The 25,251-nt window shown below is 36.2% G+C and overlaps 3 protein-coding genes across 3 annotated transcripts; 2 read left to right on the top strand and 1 right to left on the bottom strand.

The window, feature by feature from the left end:
* Positions 1 to 2,518: 2,518 nt before the first annotated feature.
* Positions 2,519 to 5,935, top strand: LOC104110427 (aluminum-activated malate transporter 2-like). The gene is made up of 6 exons (XM_009619921.4): positions 2,519 to 2,944; positions 3,112 to 3,255; positions 3,366 to 3,638; positions 4,675 to 4,787; positions 4,883 to 5,026; positions 5,167 to 5,935. The coding sequence occupies exons 1-6, from the start codon at positions 2,671 to 2,673 to the stop codon at positions 5,572 to 5,574; spliced, it is 1,356 nt and encodes a 451-aa protein (XP_009618216.1). The 5' UTR covers positions 2,519 to 2,670; the 3' UTR covers positions 5,575 to 5,935.
* An 11,436-nt stretch (positions 5,936 to 17,371) lies between these two features.
* On the bottom strand, positions 17,372 to 19,648 carry LOC138901910 (uncharacterized). Its single transcript, XM_070189709.1, has 4 exons — positions 19,528 to 19,648; positions 18,510 to 19,486; positions 17,818 to 18,353; positions 17,372 to 17,666 (listed from the first exon to the last, which is right to left on the bottom strand). The coding sequence occupies exons 1-4, from the start codon at positions 19,646 to 19,648 to the stop codon at positions 17,372 to 17,374; spliced, it is 1,929 nt and encodes a 642-aa protein (XP_070045810.1).
* A 1,503-nt stretch (positions 19,649 to 21,151) lies between these two features.
* On the top strand, positions 21,152 to 23,867 carry LOC138901909 (uncharacterized). The gene is made up of 3 exons (XM_070189708.1): positions 21,152 to 21,286; positions 22,075 to 22,258; positions 22,654 to 23,867. Exons 1-3 carry the CDS (start codon positions 21,152 to 21,154, stop codon positions 23,865 to 23,867), a joined length of 1,533 nt encoding a protein of 510 aa, XP_070045809.1.
* The last annotated feature ends 1,384 nt before the right edge of the window (positions 23,868 to 25,251 follow it).

Below are 25,251 nucleotides of genomic sequence, written 5' to 3'. Positions count from 1 at the left end.
CGCAAGGTTTATAGCCAGGTTGACCGCGCTATACACCAAGCTTCGCGAGGTCTATAGCCAGGTTGACCGCGCTATAGACCAGGCTTCGCGAGGTCTATAGCCAGGTTGACCGCGCTACAGACCAGGCTTCGCGAGGTCTATAGCCCGGTAATTAAAAGTCGCGGGTTAAAAGACTCCGACCTAAATTTGGACTTCAACCCTAGCCTATAAATACTCCCTAAACATGTCTGAACGAAGGAGAGCCATTTTTGAGGGGCAGACTCCACCAAGGAGGACGTTTTTGAGAGGGGATTCGGCCTAAGGAGGCAAGAACACGCTAGGAGCAAGGCGGCGAATTCTTCTACGAGTTTTTCACTTCCTTATTCCTATTTTCATTATTGGTTATGAATTCTAGTATTGTAGTTTTGCATACTATTATGAATAGCTAATTTGTTATCTAGAGTTTTGATAGAACCTTTTGTAGGATAAATTTTTGTTATGTTTTTATATAATCGAGCTGTTGAATTTCTCTACTTGTTCAACTACGTATTTATTGTTATTGATTGAATGACCATCAATTAACTGTGCCTATTTAATATGTATATTGCTCGAGAGAGAGTACACATTTAGGTAGTTGTTGAACAACATCACTCATAACATATGTAAGAGATCAATACAGAGGGTTTAAAGGTGGGATTAGAGATAACGAAACCTTGGTGCGATCTTAGTGAGCGGTGAATTAGTGCCGGCTAGCGTAGTGCGAAAGAATATGTCTAGTAAATTGTGGTAGTTGAAGTACTCACGATCGGTAGAGAATACTTAGGCGAAATTACAGAAGACGTAGCGGGAAGGATTCCGACAATTGGAAAAATCATAACTCTAGACCTCCTTAGGCTTGTCTCAAATTTCATTCTTGTTAGTTGACAATTTTACTACTTTATAATATTTGTTAGTTAATTAGTAGAAATAAAAAATCAAATCTTTATAACTAGGAAATTGTTTGAACTTGTGTTTCTTAGCAATATTGAACAACTATAGCTAAGCCTTAGTTCTATGTGGGATTCGACTCCGGACTTGTAAACCGGATTAAGTAGTCAATAAGGAAAGATTTTAAAAATAAAAATTTATTTGATTTTAAAATTCTAAATATTAGAAAAATAATTAAAATTACAAATTTGTCCATTGTGAAATTTATTTTATAGGGTAAAAAAGGTGAACGACATTTCGTGAAGAAGTTTCGTACTTTTAATATAGTATAGATAAATATATATAAATACAGACGATGAGGTTCCAAGATAGTAGGACATCTCCCTTAATTGACATTGCCTCTATTTTTATTTTTTAACGTACTTGTCGAGACAAAGAATTTAAAATAAAAAATTGACTTACATATTATATTACCGGTCCCGGAAAAGAACCTTAAATTTTATTTAAACTACTAGTTTGGTTAAATAACATCACATCATAAATTCAAATTGAAGTTCAGAATTTTACATAAAAGCTTTTATTAGAATGATCAATCATTTTTAAAGGATCTAAAATAATAAAAGTATAGTAAAAATTGGGATGTGCAAATAGGCTCGTACAAAATTACAAATAAGATTGTTTTACAATAAATTCGATAAGGTCTATATATGATAACCCAGCGCTGAGTGAGACTTAGGGCTAGTTTGGTTTGATGACAGATTATATTAGGATTAATTATACCGAGATTAGTTATTTTGGTATTATTTCTTATTAATTATTTGACATGTTGTATTAATCATGTGATTGTCTATTTTACTCTTTATCCTGTGATAACTTATCATAAGATTAGTATTCCACCCTTCGACAAGTATAAGTTATTCCGGTACTATTTTAAATCATGAGATAAGTTATTTTAGAATTAGCCAAATAAGAGATAAGACAATACTAATTTTTTATCCCATAATTATTTCCGCTTATGTGCGCTAATTAAATTGCTTTTATGTGATACAAATTTGGATAGGTTGATTGTTAGATCTTCGGAATATTCATGTCAATGGGTAGATGTACCAAGACCTTTTGATTAAGCGACAAGGTATCTAAAAAGTACCTAAAATATTTGCTTATGAATTATTCCTTCCACTACTGTCCTAAGATGCGATTATTGTATAGTAAAAAAATAGAAAATATAGACGTCGATGCCATTATTGTGTAATAAAAGAAATGAAAGGACACTATGTTAGAGGAATCGTGAAACAACAAGCAACTTCCTGGTCAGACAACAAAGACAACATACAGTTGTACAGAGTCCTAGAATTTCAGGAAACTACAACTTAAAAAATTTGACTTACTTGCAACTTACTACTCGCAAGCAAACAAATATAATATAATATAATAAAAGCAAAAATAGTTGTAATTATAATGGTGTACAGTTGAGGATGAAAATGAAGTGTACTAGACTACTAGTTGTCACTATTATGTCGTTCTCATGTGTGAAAACGTGTCACACTATTTCCAGGTGATTTCTGTGCTGTGAAAATTAATAAATAGCTCGATTGATAGTGAGATTAGAAATAACACTGATCTACTCCTTCTTTTCCTCTATATATATAGCAAGTAAACTTTCGTTTCTGATATAATTAACCCCATTACGTTGAAACAATAAGCAAAGAAAATCAAAGGAGAAGAGAGAGAAAAAAAACTTTTAATTTATAGAGAATTCAAGAAATGGCGCCAGTAAAGAATAAAGAAAATGCTGGAATGTTGAAAGTGAAGGGAGTAGTGAAGAAACCAGTTTCTAAGGTGTATTCTTTTGGTAGCGATATGAAGAAAATAGCAGAAGATGATCCAAGGAAAATTGTTCATTCAATTAAAGTTGGATTGACCATTGCCTTAGTTTCATTGTTCTACTACTTTGAACCTTTCTTTCATTACGAGGGATTTGGTGTTTCTGCAATGTGGGCAGTTTTGACTGTTGTCGTCGTTTTCGAGTTCTCTGTTGGTACGTTTTCTATTCAATCCCACGTTAATTTCACCTCATCAAATTTTCTTTTATTTCGCCAAAGTCATTAAACTATTTTTTGTATTGAAAAATTGCTCAGCTCTGTCTAAATATCACAGAAAGTCAATGTTTATGAATTGATCGCACGAAATATTTGTTTTTTGTAGGAGCAACACTTGGGAAAAGCGTAAATAGAGGAATTGCGACGTTTTTAGCTGGTTCATTAGGTGTTGGAGCTCATAAACTTGTTAACTTATCAGGGTCAGATAAATTGCAACCAGTTGTACTTGGATTATCTGTTTTCTTGATAGGTAAATTGATATTCTAACATTTCCTTAGAGATCTACTTTCTTTTACTAGTATATAGTATTTGTTTTATTATTGTGAATGTCTAATAAGTTTCATGTGATTTTGAAAACAGCTGCAATAGCGACGTTTATGAGATTTGTACCAAAACTGAAGGCGAGATATGACTATGGCATTCTCATTTTCATTTTGACATTCTCTTTGATCTCTGTTTCTGGGTATCGAGACGATGAGGTGCTCGATATGGCGATTACTCGGGTGACGACGATCCTCATCGGCGGCGCGGCGGCGGTTCTGTTTAACGTGGTCATATGCCCTGTTTGGGCTGGTGAAGATCTTCACAATCTAGTTGCCACAAATATTGAAAAGCTTGGAATTTCCCTTGAAGGTACGTCTTTCCTCACTTTGATAGAACGAGTGGTTTGCTCCGGTGGTGAGCATTCCACTTCAACCTAGAAGTTGTGAGTTCGAGTCACCCCAAGAGCAAGGTGGAGAGTTCTTGGAGGGAGGGAGCCGAGGGTCTATCGGAAACAGCCTCTCTATCCTAGGGTAGGGGTAAGGTCTGCGTACAAACTACCCTCCTCAAACCCACTAGTGAGATTATATTGGGTTGTTGTTGTTGTTTTTTTGACACATGTATTAAGAAAAAAAAGTGTAGACATATATATCCTCAATGTAAGAAATTTCACACACCTTCAAAACATATCTACATGTAAGTATTATTAAAACATGAAAATCTTGAAAATAAGACAGATAACCTGCTACAATAGCTAGCTAGGAGTGACTTAATGATATGAGAAATTTCTTATACTAACAATGTATATAAATTAAATTCTTAAAAAAATTATTTAATATCATTAATTATTAGAGTTGTTTGACTAAATCACCCATAAAAATTATTAGAGTTGTTTGACTAAATCACCCATATTTTTTCCTTAAATGAAAATTAATGGTTTGTGCTTTCTTGGAAAATAATGGTAGAATTAAGAAAAAAAAAATTAATGTATCCTTTGTTTTTAAAGTGACGAATATTTTGGACCATAATTTTTTTTTGTGTGGCTAAAATAACAGATAAAAAGAATATTAGAGCGAGAGTATTTTGATAAGGTAACATTGAGTGGAGTTTATTTAATACATTATAGAAAAAATGATATTGTATAGTCGCTCTTAAAATAATATCCGAAAAATATTATATATATATATAATTATAATTAAAATCATTTATTTCAATTTTGCTAAGAACTTGTTATAGAAGTTGAAGATGCCAACGTCATTGTCAGATGTGTACCAACCAACAGCGAGATTGGTGTATGAGTCAATGTAACATAACTAATATTGTATGATTTTATATTATATATAGTGACGTGATTCGAACGTTTAGTCAAAATTTTCTGCGTATTAAATTTTGTTACCTAAATTTACAGGATACGGAAATCAATACTTCAAGAAACTTGATGTCAAGTTGGAAGAACTAGACAGAACATTTCTTGGGGAATACAAATGTATCATCCACTCAAAAACTAATGAAGTAAATCTGGTTAGTCCGAAACCAACCTGAAACAAAAATCACAATTGATTCAATACAATATTGTAAATTTGTAATTCTAACATTGCAATTTCTCTCTGTATTAGGTCAATTTAGCAAAATGGGAGCCCCGACATGGCAAATTCAGGTACAGACATCCATGGGAACAATACTTGAAAATCGGAGATCTTGTTCGTGATTGTGCCATTAACATCGACGCTTTAAACACATGTCTTAGCTCCTGCATTATGGTAAGTTAGTAACTAAAGTGATAACCTGTTATAGTAAGTGATTTGGTAACCTGAAAAATAAAGTAATAACATGTTATAGCAAGTTATGTTAAATATACATATTAAATAGCAAATTGTAAGTATAATTTTACATTTTTCAGACACCAGAAGGAAAGAAAATAATTCAAGAAACATGCACAAAAATGAGCGTAGAGTGTGGATGTGCATTGAAGGAATTAGCATTGTCAATGAAGACAATGATCATTTATCCAACAACTGATTCTCATATTCTAAAGGCTAAAGCAGCAGCTGAAAAACTAAGGTCCATAATTAGAAGTGGTAACTTGGCTGAAGAAGCAGAGTTGCGGCAGCTGCTTCCGACGACAAGAGTAGCTTCACTGATGCTAGATTTTGTCTCCAGCTCTGTGGAAATCTTGGACTCTGTTAATCATCTTGCTGTTCTTATGAAATTCAAGATTTTGGCATCGAAACCAAAGCGATTGGGGAGCAAGAACAGAATCCCGAGTGGCAATATTGGAGAAGCACATATTGCAATTAATGTTGAGTGATACCTAGGTTAACACGCAATCTTCATTGTAAAAAGAGTTCGTTTTCATAACGGATAAATCTGGAGGATCAGTGGCACATAGTCCGAAACTCGCTAGATAATGAGTCCACGTGTTTATTCTTTTTTCACTTCGAAACTCGTTGAATATGGGCCCGTCCCTTTACCATTGTTCACTTGTTTAAATATAAGCTTTTTGGATGAGTTTGAACTCGTGACATTTGTTTAACCCACACATCATGGGTTGTACTTTCACCGCTAGACCAAAACCATGGCTTGTTATTGTTAAAAAGAGTAAGATTTTATGGAATGAAATGCAACTTGTCTTGTAAGATAAAAAATTTATGCAGTGGTTCTTTTCTTAATTTTTTTTGTTCTTCAAAGTATAAGGTTGGATTAGTGGCATCATTTGGCTATTAATTCAAGAAAGGGAGTGAAGTAATTTTTCTTTTTTCGAATCTTTACACAAATAGTTGGCCAGATTCAAGTGACATTCTCCCATCTTCAAAATTGGTCATATAATTACGTTAATTATGTAACTTAAATTAAAATCACCAGTTGGTGAATTATTAGTCTTTCACATATAATTTAGCCTACTCTGGAATTTCACCAACCAAAGTCTTAGTTCTGTGCTGAAATTGCAGAATCTGTTAGATGCATACTTGTATTTTGGACCTTCTTCTGCCTCCATTGTTTTTAAGGACAACAAGTTTTACCCATAAAATCTTTGTCCATATGGTGCTAGAATTCTCTTCAAGTTTTTGCAGGAAGCAACGATGCAGATACTATATCGGTAATAAATTCTGTTTGTTATTACTGGGATGTGTTTGTGTGGGGCGCGACCTGGCTGTATTATGCTATAGTAAATTCTTCATATCTTCAGCTTGCTACAGCTCCTCCTGGTACCACCAAACGTGTGTATTTGCTTTGATACATAGCGTGGCAGATGATGTAGTCGACAACATCCACGATACTTGGAACAGAAAAGATGATAATGTGCTGAAAGCGAGAATGACTGTCAGTATGACACTTGGTTGCTCAAATTTGCAAAACTCTCTCCAGCTAATGGAAAGAGTAGGGATTTTTCATTTTTGTTAGTAGATACAATTTATTTTCACAAATGGCGGCCATGAGGTGGTTACTACTTTAGGCCTCAAAGCCCTGAAGGATGTAGCCTAGAGTTCATTCAATTAAGATGTGCCATTGCCAATGGCACTAACTTAAGTCAAAAAGCTTGTTGATGTTAGTCAATAAACGGAGGCTACTGCAGATTACCAAATTATCAGATAGGACAAATGAGATTGAACTTACTACTGCTGAAATTCATGCTATGATTTTTTTTGCAAACAATTAAGGTGTCTTTGGGGTTGTATGGAGACCTTAGAGAAATGGCAACAAGAGTTTATGATAGCCATTTGTGACAACTCGATAGGCCTTTTTTGAGTACTAGCCCTTAATTCCAAGTTTTGAGACCTCCATTAGCTTCGTTTGATGTTTCTTGATTTGCGTGCGTGGTCAGTGTCGCTTTTAGAAAAGCTTTTATGTAAAAATTTGAAGAAAACATAATTTTTGGCTTTAAAAATAACTTGAGTTGACTACGGTCAACATTTTGTGAAAATATCCCCAGATCATTTTGACGATTTTGGTAGGTCCATATTGTGATTTTGGACTTGGACGTATGTCCTGAATTGAAATCGGAGGTCCCTAGGGTGATTTGACTTATTTTGCCGAAAGCTAGTAATTTGAAAGTTTGAAAATTTCCTAGGTTTGACCGTAGGTTGGCTTCATGGCTATCAGGTTTGAATTTTGATTTTGGGACTTAGTATATGCAGGTATGAAGTGAGTTCCATACCATGAAAAAAATTTCAATGAGACCGTTTTTTATTTGAAACGTGTCTGCAAAATTTGGTGCAATTCAGAATTGGTTTGATATGATTCAGACGCTTAGTTGTGATTCTAGTTGTTCTTGCGGTTCCCTTTAAAATTTCATTCGTTTTGATGTTCAATTTGTAGTCTTAGATGTTATTTTGGTATTTTGACCATGTGAGCGAGTTCGTATGATGTTATTACACTTGTGTGCATGTTTGGTTTGGAGCCCGAGGGGCTCTGGTGAGTTTCGGATGCATTTTGGATGAGTTTGGAAAGTTTGAGGACTGCTGATGTAGAGTTAACTTCTGGCGTCTGATGCAGATCTCACAATTGCGAGGTGTGGTTCGCATTTGCAAACAAAAGTTCGCATTTGCGAGCGGGGCCTGGGATTTGGTGACCTCGCATTTGCGAGGAAATGGTTCGTATATGCGAACTGGCTAAGGCTCCTTTTGGGAGAAATTTGGTCGCATTTGCGACTACTAGAAATATAGGACAACTTCGCATTTGCGAAGAAATTGGCCACATTTGCGAATGCTGGGCTTTTTGCATTTGTGATCAAATCATCGCAATTGCGACATTTGGACTTCTGATACAAGGTTCGTATTTGCGACCTTTGTTTCGCATTTGCGATGCTCGTAATTGCGAACAAGACATCGCAATTGCGACATTTGTAGCTAGGTAAAAGAGGAAAAAAATGGGACTTAACTCATTTTACACCATATCTCAATCCTAAACACTCTAGTGGCGATTTTCCAAGGATTTCTTCTTCCCAAAACCATTGGTAAGCAAATTTAATCCACTTTCTTTCAATTCTCCATTACTTTTCATGATATTTCAACATCAAATTTAGGATTTGCATGGTAGAAATTAGGAATTTGGGTAGAAATTGAGAATTTTACAAAATTGAGATTTAGACCTCAAATTGAGGTCGGATTTCCAAACAAATCACATAACCGGGCTCGGGGATGAATGGGTAATCGGGGTTTGATTCGAATCTCGAGTTTTGACCAAGCGGGCCTGTGGGTAACTTTTGTTGACTTTTTCAAAATATGATCAAAATTGAACCTCTTTCATTAATGGGTGGTTTCTAGAGCTTGTTTTGAATCGTTTGATCGATAATTGCTAGATTTGGTTGGTTTGGAGACTTGTTCAAAAGGCAAGGTCATGGTTGATTGATTGCTTTGTTCGTGAAGTGATGTAAATGTTATGTCTAACATTGACTTGAGGGAATTAGAATTTCTTGAACTATTTATTATGTGAATTATGTGGTGAAAACGGCGTATATGCGCCGTCATGGGATTTAGCATGCGAGATTGGGATATGTATTTTCATGTTTTCATTTATTTCACGATATCTCTTGTTATATGCTTAATGTTATATGTTTTTACTTGACTTCTATGGCATATTTGTTACTTGTTATCTAATTGTTACTTGCCTTAATTTGTTTATTCCTCACATGATTTCTGCTTATTTGCTACATGTTTCTACTTGTATTAATTGTATATTTTAATTGTCATATGTTTTACCTGCTTTTATTGCTCTTATACTATTTGATGCACTCTATAATGTTATTTCACTTATGTGAGTTGTTTAACTGTTCTGTACTAATGAATTGGTAGAGTTTGAGATTTGAAGATGTTAGCTATTCTCCGATTATTCTGTGGTTCTTTACTGTCTTGTACATTTACCTTCTTACATTAATATTTTGTGAATATTGTTGTTGAATTATTTATGATGATGATTTAAAATTGGTTGGGGATCGGGTTGCACGCTGCAATGGTATTGATTGGTATTGAAATGATATGAAGGAATAAGGACGAATTATGATATGAACAGATGATGATATGGTGGGATCGGGTTGCGCGCAACGGATTTGGATATGTTGTAATTGTTGAGGTATCCTCGATGTTGTGATATAAGACTTGAGACTTTGTTATTCTGGACTCTCTGGTAGTTGACCTTCGGGTTCATTTATATGAGTTTATTGCTTTATTTTTGTTCCTGTTTTCTTGTTATTATTATTTCGTACAGGTTATTTATGAGTGACTTGCCATAGCATCATCACTACTTTGTCGAGGTTACGCTCGGCACTTACATGGTACATGATATCATTGCACTTATACTATACTTATGTAATTCTTATGTAGATACCAGAGTTGATCCCAATGGCGCGTAACGAGACTGCTCGGAATATAGTTATAGCACAGCTAGCTCTATATACACTTACATATTTTTCTGAATTAGAAGTATGCGCAAGATTAAATTGGAAAACATAGTAGCAATAGGCAAGAACAAATAATACTTATCGAAGCATTCCTCTGAATTCCCGGGGAACTTTTATAGTCAATGAAATATATAAAATTGTGATCAGTCAAATATTGCAAAGTCAACTCGTCTGTGTGGGGGAATAATAAGTTAGAGAATTGATCATTTCGCTTAGGAAGGAAAAAAGTATCTTAAACAAGGTCTTCACTCAGCTTTCAACAGGGAATAACTCCACCAGACATATAAGAAAAGAGTGTAGGATGGGTAAGCTTTACCGAGCACTGAATAAAAGTACCGCAGAACCACCTAATGTTTGCCTCTAGATGATGCACTTAATAATGAGTTCAAATACTTTCTTTTCTCCATACCTGGACTCTGTTAATCAACTTGATGTTCTTATGAAATTCAAGATTTTGGCATCGAAACCAAAGTGATTGGGGAGAAGGAACAGAATCTCAAGTGGCAATATTAGAGAAGCACATATTGCAGTTAATGTTGAGTAATACCTAGGTTAACACACAATGATTTTCATTGTAAAAAGAGTTCATTTTTATAATGGATAAATCCCGAGGATCAGTGGCGCATAGTCTAGAACTCGCTGGATAATGAGTCCGCTCATGTACTCTTTTTTCACTTCGAAACTCGTTGAACTATGGGCACATCCCTTTATCCTTGTTCACTTAAAATAAATATAGGCTTTTGGATGAGTTTGAACTCGTGGCATTTGTTTAACCTATGCATCACGGGTTGTACTTTCACCACTAGACCAAATCCCTCCCTAGTCATTGTAAAAAGAGTAAGATTGTATGGAATGAAGTACAAACTTTCCTGCAAGATAAAAAAGTTCTTGAGTGGTTATTTTCTTACTTTTTTATTCTTCAAAATATAAGAAAGGACGAACGTCATTATTTGGCTATTAATTCAACAAAGAGAATTTTGCATGAAGTAATTATTCTTTTTCCGAATCTATACACAAATAGTTGGCCAGATTCAAGTGACGTTGTCCACCTTCAAAATTGGTCATATAATTATGTTAATTATGTGATATATTTAAAATCATCGATTGGTGAATTATTAGGTTGCCATATCTAGTTTAGCGTACTCTAGATTTTCACCAACAAAAATGATTTTCATCAACCAAAGTCTTAATTCTGTGCCGAAATTGTAGAATCTGTTATATGTATACTTGTATTTTGGACCTCCTTCTGCCTCTATTATTTTTAAGGACAACAAGTTTTACCCATGAAATCTTTGTCCATATGGTGCTAGAATGCTCTGCAAGTTTTCCAGGGAGCAACGAGGAAGATACAATATCGGTAATAAATTCTGTTTGTCATTACTGGGATGTGTTTGTGTGGGGCGCGAACTAGCTGTATTATGCTATAGAAAATTTTACATATATTTAGGTTGCTACAGCTCCTCCTGGTATCACCAAATATATGTATGATGTTTTATACTTCAATGCCACATAAGAGGGGTTGATTTATGTGGTGTCCAATTTTTTACGTGCACAAATTATATAAGGACCTAGTTCTTATCCGAGTTCCTTACACTTCAGTTGCGGAATAATAAATGTTGAAAGAAAGAACACAAATATTTTTACGTGAAAAACACCCGACTCAAAAGGTAAAAAAATCACGACCTACTTCCCAGTAAGATTTTTCTCAACACTTCACTAAATCACTGAGCCAGACAATGACGTTTACAAAACTCTTATAAACCTAAGAATTACCTCTAACCCTTGTAGCAACCAGACACAGGCGGTTATGATAGCTTCAGTTTAACTCTAACTTGAACAATACAACTCAAAGTACAAATGCTTTTAAAGAAAGCTGAAAGGTACAACTCAAAAGCCCTAATACAACTGAACTAGAATAAAGGAAAACCACTTTTATCTGGTTCATGTAACTTCAGGTTCGCACACTTGAAACACACAAGAATTGGTTGCAAAATGCATTACTATTTTGCTCTCAATTCTTGCTTAACTTCAGCATTTGTGCATCACCTGTAAAAGAGAACCCAACTAAATGTATAGAGTTAGTAGAATAAGGAGTAACTAATGTTCTAATGCTTTACTCTTCCATGATGGAGTAGTTTTAGTTATCTTCAACTTCTAACTCCTCCCTTGTCTAGGATATAGTTCTATTCAAGTAAGGAGTCTTGTTCCTTATCAATTATGCAACCTTTTCTTTTAGGGGATATCTAATATAACCATTTATGTTTATCCCCTTCACGTGCATGCCTTGTGTTTTAATCTGCCCATGCCCTGTGTACACCATGTATGGACCTGATTTATGCATGTGTTCCTTTGTCAATCATCAAAACAAAACTTACTCAGACCAACAAATTTCCCCTTTTGATGATGACAAAGTTTGTGCTTTTTATAAGCATGAAACCTATTTCAACTCAGCTCAACATCAACACAATGTTAGAACACTTTCCATTTTAAAGTGACAGATCATCAAGGACTAGGTTCATTAGGTTATAAATATCACAGTCCAAAGCAAAAACACAACCTATCTTCCCCTTTTTCATTATCGAAAAGTTGCATAATTAAGTTATATAACCAGATTTTAGCAGATCTTACTCATGGCCATTTAGGTTACTTCAAATGCAATCACGGATTCAAGTTTCTCTTATCAATCAAAAGATATTAGCCATCTAAGAAATATCAACAAACAATTTGAGCAAAAATAGCTATTATCATTGATAAGATTCATCCACAAAGCATAAGAGAAATAAAAGTACCGAACCATGAGCAAAAAGACAAAAAAGAAAAATCTCACTCGGGTCACTAGTTACAAACTAGGCTAGGAAGGGTTTAAAACTGGGAAGGATCAGGTTCTTGGTGTCTGGCCTGAAGCAGCTTCAACATGTCTTGAAGAATGCCTTCATTCTTCTCTTTCTCCTTTGCAAGCTCAGACTTGAGAGCATCCCTTTCAGTTTCTACTTCAGCCTCTCAATCTCAGTATCCTTAATCCCACTCTCCTGCTCCAAATCTCTCACTTTGATGGGCACTCTCTTGAATGAACCAGGTTCTTTGGGAGCAGTAAGGACTTCATAATCACATTCAATTAAAGTGCTGGCCCCAAAGTAATCTTTACTTGTGCTTATATCATATTGCTTTTGGGGAACCTTAAATTGAGCAAGCACAACAGTGAGTATGAACCCATAGGGTATGGCATGAGTTTTAGTGCCAGAACCACCCTATTAAGGAGTTGGATTATAAATTCCGGCCAGTTGATCTGCCTTCCACTATCCAAGCACTCCATAAGGACCAGGTCCACAAAAGTAGCAATTTGCCTTCTCTCCTGCCTGGGCAGAACTACTTTGTTGACAAATTCAATGAGTACTTTGTGGGCAGGAGTCATATCACTCTTATAGACATCCCCGAGTCGTAGTTCTAAATCCATATCAGTAAATTTCTTGGTGATGGCAAGTGAGGTAGGTAGATTCTCTAAACTTGGCTACTTTAACTTTTTATAGTCATTGTAGCCCTCAGCAGGTATCCTTAGAATCTTCCCAGCTTTTTATCATCAAAGATCACCTTCACTCCTTTCACCACACTATTTACCCTTCCATTCTCTATCTCACAATTTACAAGGAATTTCACTATTTCATCTTGGGCTAACCTTCCTTCCATCCCTAAATTTCCAACTTCTCCAACAACAACACGATTCCTTTGTCTTCCAAATCTTTGAGGAGCCTCTCCTTCAGAATTGTTCTTTTTCCAAACTTAACCATCTTGTCATTTTCTTCACCAGTCTTTTCTTCTTCTTCACTCTCTTCTTCCACTATTTGCATTTTTCTTGATTTCCTGGCAAAGTTGGTTCTTTTTGCCAAGGCAGAGCTTTTTGTATCAATAGACTTTGCATGGGACTCCTTCTTAGAAGTCTTTATTTTCTTAGCACTTGGAGTCATAACCTCCACTTCCTCTGCCTCATCCTCATCATGAAGGACCAGGTCCATCTCTTCAATCTCAATTGTTTCACTTGATTCACCCACTTTCTTCTTCTCTTTAGCAGCAACTTTCTTTTTACTCTCAGCTAAGGTCCTTTCTAGGTCATCCTCACTCTGCTTCCTTTGACTCCTTGTAGTTCTTCCTTTTGTGGGAGGAGTCTCTACAAGGATAGAAGAGACAACCTCTATTTTTTTTGCCTCTCATAGCAGTTCTAGGGATTTTAACTCCTGAACTTTTCTTCTTCATTGGATTGTAGTTGTCATACACCCTTTTCAATAGGTCATTTAGGGGTTATTTCCTAGATGGAACAGATTCTTGGAACCTCTTTCTCAGCCTAACCAGCCCCTCCACTGCACTAGCATCTCGACCTACTCCCCCCTTCTTCTCTTAAACTTTCTTCTTCCTCAACAACCTCCTCACTCCATATCATCATAGCCCCTGTTTCTTCAGTCAAACCAACAGGAGTGGGTGAAGATTCAACCATTCATTCTTCTCCCTTTACCCTCACATCTCATATTACACCCTCACTGACTTTTACTTTTTCCCTTTTATTTTTACCACCTATTTTAGTTGACCCAGACTCTACACCAACTATAGTACCAACTAGAACAAACCTTTTCTCAAGGTTTTCAGCCACTTCTGAAATAACATTAGACGAAATTTTTAGCCCAAAAGTTACCTATTCTATTTCAAATAAAACAAGTTCTTCCCCCTCAGTTGCAGACTTGAAGGACTCATATGATTTTTAGGGTTCCTCTGTTTGACTGGCTTTTAACTTCTCGTTTATTCTCTTAGTTTGTTCACTACCAATAACTATTTTATGAGAAAGCATCTTAACACGTCCCTTCTTGGGAGTTTGGATGGTTGAAGGTATGGGTGATAGTTGTTTGGGTGGTGAAGAAAGGTTCTCGATAATTTTGGGATTTTCAGATGGGTTTGCCATAAGATGAGTGTAGAATAGATGAGAGAAGCTTGAGAAAATTTGGAGTCTTGATTTTTCAAAGATCAGAAGTGAAGAAAGAGGTAAGGTCCCATCAATTTAAAGAGGGAAGAGTTGGAGTGTGTAACTGCTGCTTTTTGGAGTTTAAAGTCTAATCATCCTGGGAATGTCAGTTTGAATAGACGTTAGATTCTTCCCAAAATTTAGGCAATTATGGCGCGTTTTGTTTTGGTGAAACTAGTTCTTTGGTAATGGATTGGTTCAAAAAGAGGTTGGGATTGAGTGGGACTTCTTTCAGATCATGATCCAAATACAATTATTCCAAAATATGCAGAGTGGAGAATACGTACCTTAAAATTTTGATAAACCAGGTTCTTCACTGAAAGTTCTCTTGTGTAAGACTGATTTTTCCAAGAAAATAAGGGTAATATCATTAGAGATTAGTGAGACATTTTAGCACATGACACAAGAGTAAACTAATAAAATTATGAGACTGAGCAGTATTTAATCTAATTATTTATAAAATTCACAAATTGTCTAACCAATTATTGAGTTAGAACTGGTTCCTTTTAGGTGGTCTTAATCATCCCTAATTCTAATATGTTTCTTTCAAAGTGACTTCTACTTAGATATTTTGTGAAGATGTCAGCTATTTGCTTGTCAGTAGCACAAAATTCTACAGTGATCAAACCCTTCTCATAGTAGTCCCTCAAAAAGTGATGCCTTACATCTCTGTGCTTAGTTCTTTTATGATGAACCGAGTTCTTGTTCATACTAATTGCACTAGTGTTGTCACAAAAGATAGGGATACAACCTACATAGATTTCAAAGTCCATTAATTATTGTTTGATCTACAACAATTGAGCACAACATGAGGCAACAACCACATACTCAGCTTCAGTAGTAGACAAAGCCATAGAATTTTACTTTTTGGTGGCCCAAGACTGCAAGACACAAGACATAAGCAAAGAAAGCGTGCCATATCTAAAGTGCTCTTTCTATCCATAATAAAACTTGCATAATCAGCATCAACATATCCCACTAAATCAAAATTACTACCTTTAGGATACTATATGCAAAGATCAATGGTGCCTTTTAGGTATCTCAAAATCTTCTTGACAGCCTTCAAGTGAGACTCCTTTGGATTTGCCCGAAATCTAGCACAAAGGCCTACACCAAAAATAACGTCAGGTCTACTAGTAGTGAGATATAAAAAAGAGCCAATCATTCCTCTATAAACCTTCTGATCAACAGATGAACCAGGTTCATCCAAATCCAATTTTGTGGCTATTGCTATAGGAGTGTCAATTTCTTTGGAATTATCTATTTTAGACCTTTTAAGCAACTCTTTCACATACTTTTGTTGATGGATCATAGTTCCATTTGAATTTTATTTAATTTGTAAGCCTAAAAAGAAATTAAGCTCACCCATCATACTCATTTCAAATTCACTCCCTATTAGCTTAGCAAATTCTTTACTTAACCTATATGTAGTTGCTCCAAAGTTTATATCATTAACATATATCTGAACTACCAAGAGATCTTTACCTTTATCTTTCAAGAATAAAGTATTGTCAATTTTACTTCTCTTGTAGCCATGCCCAAGCAAGAATTAGATAATATTTTATACCACGCTCTTGGAGCTTGCTTGAGGCCATAAAGTGCCTTGTCAAGCTTGTACACATGATTAGGACATTCCTTGCTTTCAAAGCCAGGAGGTTGCTTGACAAATACTTCTTCTTTTAGATAGCCATCGAGAAAGGTACTCTTGACATCCATCTGATGGAGAGTGAATTCCATGAAAGCAGCAAAGGCTATAAGGAGTCTAATTGCTTTCAATCTTGCAACTGGAGCAAAAGTCTCATCATAGTTTATGCCCCCCTCTTGACTATATCTTTGAACCACCAATCTTGCCTTATTCCTTGTAATCGTTCTATCTTCATCAAGTATGTTTCTGAAGACCCATTTTGTGCCAATAACTGTTCTATCCTTGGGTCTTGGTACCAGATGCCAAACTTGACTTCTCTCAAATTGGTTGAGTTCATCCTGTATTGCATTCACCCAATCTGCATCCTGCAAAGCCTTAGAGATATTTTTATGTTCAATAAGAGATAAAAAGGCATCAAAAGCACAGAGGTTCTTTAAAGAGGATCTGGTTTTGATTTCAGAGGTTCAATCGGTGATTATGTTTCCATTGGGATGAGAACTTTGATAATTGTAAGGCTTCACAACCAACTGGTTTCCCCTAGATGTTCCTTCAATATTTTGTTGTTGAGGAACAGGTTCACTCGAGGTTTGAGAATCAGTTTCTTTTTGTTTAGTTCCCCCTGTCAGGTTGGTCTGGGTGGAAGGACCTGTTCCATCACCTGTTCCTTCCTCTAGTGCAGCTTCAGGCTGGACTATTGCTTTCTTTAAGTTTCTTACCAACCCAATTTCTTTATCATCTGGTTCCTGCCTCTAAAAAAGAATGTTAGTTTCATAAAAAATAATATTTACACTTTCTTCTACACACATAGTTCTTTTGTTATAAATCTTATAAGTTTTACTATGTGAAGAATATCCCAAGAATACTCCCTCATCACTTATGGGATAAAACTTACCTAGGGAGTTTTTTCCATTATTATACACAAAGCACTTGCATCCAAATGCCCTAAGGTGGGATATATTTAGCTTTCTCCCTTTAAATAACTCATAGGGAGTCTTTTCAATAAGAGGTATAGTCATTATCCTATTTATGATGTAGCATGTAGTGTTCACAGCTTCTGCCTAGAAGCTATGAGGCAATTTACTAGCAAGTAGCATAGTCCTAGCCATTTCCTCCAATATCCTATTCTTTCTTTCAACTACTCTATTTTGTTGTGGAGTTCTAGGAGCAAAATAATTATGATCTATGCCATGCACATCTAAAAATTCAAAAAACTTAGCATTCTCAAATTCAGTACCATTATCAGACCTAATTGAAGCAAGTTGATTTCTTAGTTGTTTCTGAGTTTTTCTACCAAATGAAGTGAATATGTCAAATGCTCTATCTTTAGATGTTAAAAATAATGTCCAAGTAAACCTAGAGTAATCATCAACAAGCACCATAACATATATATCTCTTACCACCTCTACTCATTGTCCTCATTGGTCCACACAGATCCATATGAACCAGTTCCATCGACCTGACAGTACTTACCATTTTCTTGCTTTTAAAAGAGGATCTTACCTACTTCCCCCTTGCACAAGCCTTACAAACTTTGTCTTCCTTGAACTTAATGTTAGGCAGCCCTATCACTAAGTCCTTGGAGACTGGTTTGTTAAGTTGGCTTAGACTTGTATGTCCAAGTCTCTTGTGCCAAAGGAGAGGATCATTGTCCAACACACTTAAGCAAGTGAGTTCATTATCTGAAAGTGTGGACATATCCACTACATATATGTTATTCACTCTTTTTCCCTGCAAAACTATCTTGTCAGGTGTAAGATTTATTACAAAGCATTTTGTTGAGGTAAAAGCTATCATGTTACCTCCATCACACAATTGTGATACACTTATTAGATTGTACTCCAGTCCATCTATCAAGCAGACATTCTCAATATAGTGAGAATCAGACTTACCTACCTTTCCAACCCCAATGATCTCACCTTTCTTTTTATTTCCATAGGAGACATTACCTCCTTTAAGGTCCTCAAGTGAAAGGAACCGGTTCTTGCTTCCTGTTATGTGCTTTGAACAACCACAATTCATGTACCATGTTTGGCTTCTCCCCTTCACTTGATCTTACAAAAAGAAATCAAGGGTTAGTCTTAGGAACCCAAACTAGTTTGGGTCCCTTTCTTTAGGCAAAAGGATAAATCAAATTCTTTTTAGCCCAATTTGGCAACTTGTTTTTCCTAGAACAAAATTTTTGTTCTTTTGACTTGCCTTCCCTTTTGCAGTGCATTCACTCTTATAATGATTAGTGTTACCAAAATGTGTGCAAATCTTGTTCTCAGGGAGTATGAGGTACTTTCTTTTGGGATCCCAGTTAGGTGCAGACTTCCCAAAGCCAAGTCCTCTTCTGTTGCTACTATGATGTTCTTGTAGCCATGAAAGTACATCAGAGGACCTGTTCCATTTACAAGTTCTGTTTAGCTCATGCTTAACCTTATTCAGGTCCTCCTTTAAGACTCTTACATATTCATCTCTTTTATACAACTCATCTTTCATTTTACCTAAATTCTCTTCTAGAGTGAATAGTTTGTCACCAACTATCTTTTTACCTATTCCTAACTTTAATTTTAGATTTTTAGATCTAAGTTCTAAGACAGTTGTATCAAGTGCACGAACTTGGTTCTTTAACACAATATTTTCACTTTCAGTTTCACAAGCCCTAAGTTTCAGGTTTTTGCACTTAGCCTTCAAAATGATACATTCTTTTGACAACTGTTCCTTTTTATTATTCACATCTTCAGACTCATCAATCAGCTCTAGTAATTCATGTAATCTTTCTTTAGATAAAAATTTAATCTTGTATTTGAGATGAAGGACACTTATCTCGATTTTTTCATCTGATTCTCCAATAGCCATTAGTGCTCGTTCATCATCATCATCATCATCATCATCATCATCATCATCATCATCATCATCACCATCAGAGCTTTCTCCCCAAACAACAACCATAGCCTTAGTTGATCCTTTATTGTTGTTTTTATTAGGATGAACTTGTTCCTTCTTCCTGTTCCTTCTTTCAGCTCTTTCCTTTTTCAATTCAATCTCCCACAAAGGACAGTTCTTGATCATGTGATCAGTCTTTCCACACTTATAGCATCCATCATTAGTCTGCTTCTTTGGAGCTCTTGCCTTGCTGTAGTTTTCACTTCTTGAAGAATCCTTTCCTCTCCTTAGGTACTTCTTGAAGTCTTTGTAATCATTGTCATTTCATCATCTTTCAAGTCAGAACCTTCAGTAATTTTGAGTGCCAAACTCCTTTCCTTATTAGGCACATCCATTTCCATGGATTGTCTCCTAAGTTCATAAGCAGTGAGATTTCCACTAAATTCATCCATAGGGAGTGTGGCCATATTCTTTTATTCCTGAACAGCAGTGATCTTGCTTTCCAAAGTAATTTGCAAGACCCTAGTAAATTTTCAACCCCTCTCATCTTCAAGGATAATCCTGCCAAGAGATTTTAGTTTATTTGTCAATATAGTGAACCTTGTGTACATATCTTGAATGGTTTCTCCATCTTTCATAGAAAAATTTTCATACTGACAGTACAATAGTGTTCATCTTGATCTCTCACCTGAGTTGTTCCTTCATGGGCCACTTGCAGTGGGTCCAAAATTTGCTTGGCAATGGAACAACCTTGGATTATGTTGTACTCATCTGGACCAAGTCCAAAAACAAGCCATTTCTTGGCTTTGACATTCTTTTTCCACTTTTTCAAATCCTCAGCATTGCAATCAGCTCTTGTTTTTGGAACATCTACTTCTTCAACATTTTTCTTCAAGGTGGATAGTAGGCCATCAGTAATTATGTCCCATAGCTCGTAGCCCTCAGCTTGTACATGATCTTTCATACTAGTCTTCCACCAAGAGTAGTACTGGCCATTGAAGAGTAGTGGCGTAGACGTGGATTATCCTTCCCAATTTCCAAGTGATGCACTCATCTTGATCTTCTCCTAAGGTGTTAATGCCTCTTAAAGGATAATCTGCTCTGATTCCAATTGATGTTTTATACTTTAATGCCACACAAGAGGGAGGGTGATTTGTATGGTGTCTAATTTTTTGCGTGCACAGATTATAGAAGGACCTGGTTCTTCTACGAATTCGTTACACTACAGTTGCAGAATAATAAATGCTGAAAGTAAAGAACACAAGTATTTTTACGTGAAAAACACACGATTCAAAAGGTAAAAAAATCACGACTGGCTTCCAGTAGAACTTTTCTCAACGCTTTACTAAATCACTGAGCCAAACAACAACATTTATAAAACTCTTGTAAACCTAAAGATTACCTCTAACCCTTGTAGCAACAAGCCACAGGCTGCTGCGACAGCTTCAAGTTAACTCTAACTTGAATAATACAACTCAAAGTACCTAGTACAAATGCTTCTAACAAAGCTAAAAGGTACAACTCAAAAGCTCTACTATAATTGAACTAGACTAAAAGACAGCCACTTGGAACTGGTTCTTCTATCTGGTTCATGTAGCTTCAGGTTCCCACACTTGAAACACACAAGAATTGCTTGCAAAATGCCTTGTTATTTTGCTCTCAATTCTTGCTTAACTTCAGCGTTTGTGCATCGCCTGTAAAAGAGAACACTACTAAATATATAGAGTTAGTAAAATAACGATTAACTAGAGTTTTAATATTTTACTCTTCCATGGTGGAAGAGTTCTAGTTATCTTCAACTTCTAACTCCTCCCCTATTTAGGATAGAGTTCTCTTCAAGTAAGGAGTCATGCTCCTTATTAATTATGCAACCTTTTCATTAAGGGGATATCCGATATAACCACTTATGCTTATCCCCTTCATGTGCATGCCTTGTGCTTGAATCTGCCCGTGCCTTGTGTATACTGTGTATGGACCTGGTTCATGCATGTGTTCCTCAGAAAAATAATGTATTTACTTTAATACGCAGCGTGGAGGATGTTGTAGACGGCAACATCCACGATACTTGGAACAGAAAAGATGATAATGTGTTGAAAGCTGTATTGGTAAAAATAAATATTACACGTTGAATTAAATATGTGACTGATATGGCAAGGCATGTGGATCACTAAAAAAATGACAGCTGGAGAGATGCATTAAAAGAGACACGAGTCATAACAGATACGAGCAAATCACCCACGAGATGAAAGGATACGGTCACTCGAGTCTAAGTAGTTAAATGAAGAGGCACCGGCAGAATGAATCAAGACAGTAAAGAGGGAAGATTCATGAATCGTCAATTAATGAGCGTGAATGATCACAAACGTTACAGAATCTTCATGAACAATTACGATTACCAATTATAACGTCTCATTAATATCATTAGTTCTCATAATGATTCAGTTATAAAAGGGAAAAGACGTTATACTTATAGACTCCTATATAAGGGAATGAGATGTCACTTGTACAGACACACTCTGATTATTATTGGAATATAATTACTTTCTTGTGCTTTCTATTGATTATTTTGTCATTTCTTATTCTAATTTTCTTTCTTATTTCTGATAGAATATTGAATTTCTTGATTATCAGTAACTCGAGTACTTCTAAAAATAGGCTTTGACTGAGAATCTAATTCTTTCGTTAAAAAAATTGGTTCTGTTACCGGGAATTTGATAATCTTCTCTTACTTTCCAAATCACTCTTTCTCAACTGAATCATATCGAATGTCAATGACAACAACCAACAGGTGGAAGGAACTCCAGTTCCGTCACCTCAAGGAACCTCACGGAATTCAAGAGAAGCATCACCAGAAAGATCCACTACGTATAACAATGAACAAGCTGTCGAGTAGGATGCTGTGAAGCAGTTAATTGCTGAGTACGTGAATGATGCTCTCCAGGCTTTCGTGAGGGTACTACCAGCTGTGCCACCCACACTTCCACCAAACAATACTGCAACTGTGGAAATTCCACGATCAGGGTTGGTTAATTCTGGAAGCGGAGGAACTCCCAACGAGTCACGCGATGGGAGACCGGGTACGCCTAATAATTCTGATTTACAAACTTTAATACTAACCTTGCAGAAACAGATGAAAGAACAAAATGACCGTATTGAGTAAATACCCGGCGTACCACCTGTGATCAAATGAGTTAATTTCGACAAATATTCACAACAACCATGGAAACCAAGCGCAACTCCATTACCAATTCCCAAAAAGTTCAAAATGTCTGACATCCCGAAATACGATGGAACGACCGATCCACGTGACAACGTTACTGCATTCACCACGAAAGTAAAAGGCAATGATTTAACCAAGCAGAGATTGAATCTGTGCTGGTCAGAAAGTTTGGGGAAACACTTACTAAAGGAGCGTTAACATGGTACTCTCTTTTACCTGAAAATTCTACTGACTCTTTTGTTGAGCTTGCAGATCTATTTATAAAAGCACACTCGGGTGCACAAAAAGTTGAAAAGAGAATGGAGGATATATTCAAAGTAAAGCAAGGAGATACAGAATTGCTTCGAGAATTCGTAGACAGATTCCAACGTGAAAGAATGTTGCTACCAAGAGTACCTGATAATTGGGCAGCCATGGCATTCACAAGCAATTTAAACGAGAAAAGTTCAGAAGCTATGAGGGGGCTTAAAGAGAGCCTACGAGAATTCCTTGCAATGACATGGAATAATGTCTATAATAGGTACAGTACCAAATTACGGATCGAAGAAGATATCGTAGCTCAGTCAAAGGTTGAAGAAAAAACAGGTTTGAGGCGGTCAGAATCTGAGAAGAGGTCCGATAAGAATAGGTACAAGCCTTATTTGGGACCTTCAGGGCGAGAAGCTCGTTCCAAATTTGAAAACGTGTGGGCTGATCATAGGTTCGCAAATAGAGATTCAGGTTCGTCATCGTCGAGATTCAGAAAAGATCGAGTTGAACGTAACAGAGATGCTAATACAAACGCAAGGATTGGGGACTACAATTTTAACGTGAGCACCTCCAAGTTGGTCGCTGTTTTAAGAAGCATGGGGGATAAGGTACGATGGCCTAAAGAGATGAGATCAAGTCTAAATAGAAAAAACCCAAACTTTTGGTGCAAGTTCCATAATGACCACGACTATAGAACATCAGACTGCAGTTTATTACAAGGTGAGGTGGAACATTTATTGAAGCAGGGCTATCTGACAAAATTGTTCAGCGAGAAAGGCAAACAAGCGTACATGAAAAATAGGCAAGAGCCCCCAAAACCTCCATCTCCAAAGAGAACAGTAAATGTGATAAATGGCAGAGAAGAAGTCAACGGCGTAACCTATACAGCTGCGAGAAAAACAACAAAGTTCACAATAACTCACGTGAAGCGAACTCGCCAAACTTTGGAAGACGACAATATAACCTTTGATGATGCAGATGCCAATGGATTAATGATTCCTCACAACGATGCACTGGTAATATCTTTACTTATACATGATACTAATGTAAAACAAGTTTTGATTGACCCAGGTAGCTTTGTGAATATCATTCTATTACGAGTGGTGAATGAAATGCTGATGGGCGATCGTGTAGTTCCAAAAGCACGTTCCTTATCTGGGTTTGATAACTCAACCGTTATTACAAAAGGCGAGATTGAACTAAGAACATACGCATAAGGGGTCATTAAAGAAACAAAATTTCAAGTGATAGACACGGATATGGACTATAATGTGCTTCTTGGGAGGCCGTGGATTCATGATATGGATGTTGTGCCATCCACATTACATCAAGTTATCAAATTCCCTTCAAAATGGGGAGTTCAACATATTCGAGGAGATCAACAAACTTCAAAGAGCATCAATTCGGTGATACAACCAAGTCAAAAAGATACGAATGCAAGTAAAAAAGATACGAGTGCAAGTTAAAAAGATGCGGGTGCAAGTGAGAAAGATGCGGTAAATCAAATTTCAACGGAAATTGTATCAAAACAAACAGAAGTAGACTCCAGACTAGATGTAATTCAAGAGCCAGAGGAGAACGAAAACATTAAAACAACGATTGAGGAGCTTGAAGTTGTTCCACTATTCGAACAATGGCCAGATCAAAGAATTCATATCGGAGCAAGGTTAAACCCAGATATGAGAGGTAAGTTAATTGAATATTTAAAAGCTAACGCAGATTGTTTTGTATGGTCCCATTCAGATGTGACAGGTATACCTCCAGAGGTGATGACTCATAAATTAAATGAAGATCCATCATTCATACCTGTCAAACAAAAGAAGAGGAAGCAAGGATCATTCAAAAATCAAGTGATCGATGAAGAGGTACAGAAACTCTTAAAGATCGATTCAATACGCGATGTAAAATATCCTAATTGGTTAGCTAATACTGTGGTAGTTCCGAAAAAGAACGGTAAATGGAGAGTTTGTGTGGATTATACTGACTTAAATAAAGCATGCCCGAATGATTCATTCCCTTTACCGCATATAGATCAATTGATTGATGCTACCACAAGCCATGAATTATTAAGCTTTCTAGATGCGTATTCTGGTTATAATCAAATAAAAATGGACCCCTTAGACGAAGAAAAAACTTTATTTATTACAAACAGGGGGACTTATTGTTTCAAAGTCATGCCTTTTGGCTTGAAAAATATTGGAGCTACGTATCAGGGGTTGGTGACCAAGATGTTGCAAGAACACCTGGGGAAGACGATGGAAATGTACATTGATGATATGTTGGTTAAATCTACACAAGCGGAAGATCATTTTTAACATCTTTCAACTACCTTCGAGATCCTCTGCAGATATAATATGAAACTGAACCCAGAAAAGTGCGCTTTTCGCGTAGCTTCAGGTAAGTTTCTAGGCTTTCTCGTATCTAATAGAGGAATTAAAGTAAATCCTGCACAGATTAAAGCTATTTAAGAAATAACTGATATACTCACAAGTAAAAAAGAGGTACAAAGATTGACAGGTAGGATTACAGCTTTGGGAAGATTCATTTCAAGATCTTCAGAGAAAAGCGTTAAATTCTTTTCAGTATTGAAGAAGCAAAATC

This window comes from Nicotiana tomentosiformis, chromosome 11, assembly GCF_000390325.3.
Source record: "Nicotiana tomentosiformis chromosome 11, ASM39032v3, whole genome shotgun sequence".
In the NCBI taxonomy this organism is placed as follows: domain Eukaryota; kingdom Viridiplantae; phylum Streptophyta; class Magnoliopsida; order Solanales; family Solanaceae; genus Nicotiana; species Nicotiana tomentosiformis.
This window is presented reverse-complemented; position numbering and strand designations above follow the sequence as displayed.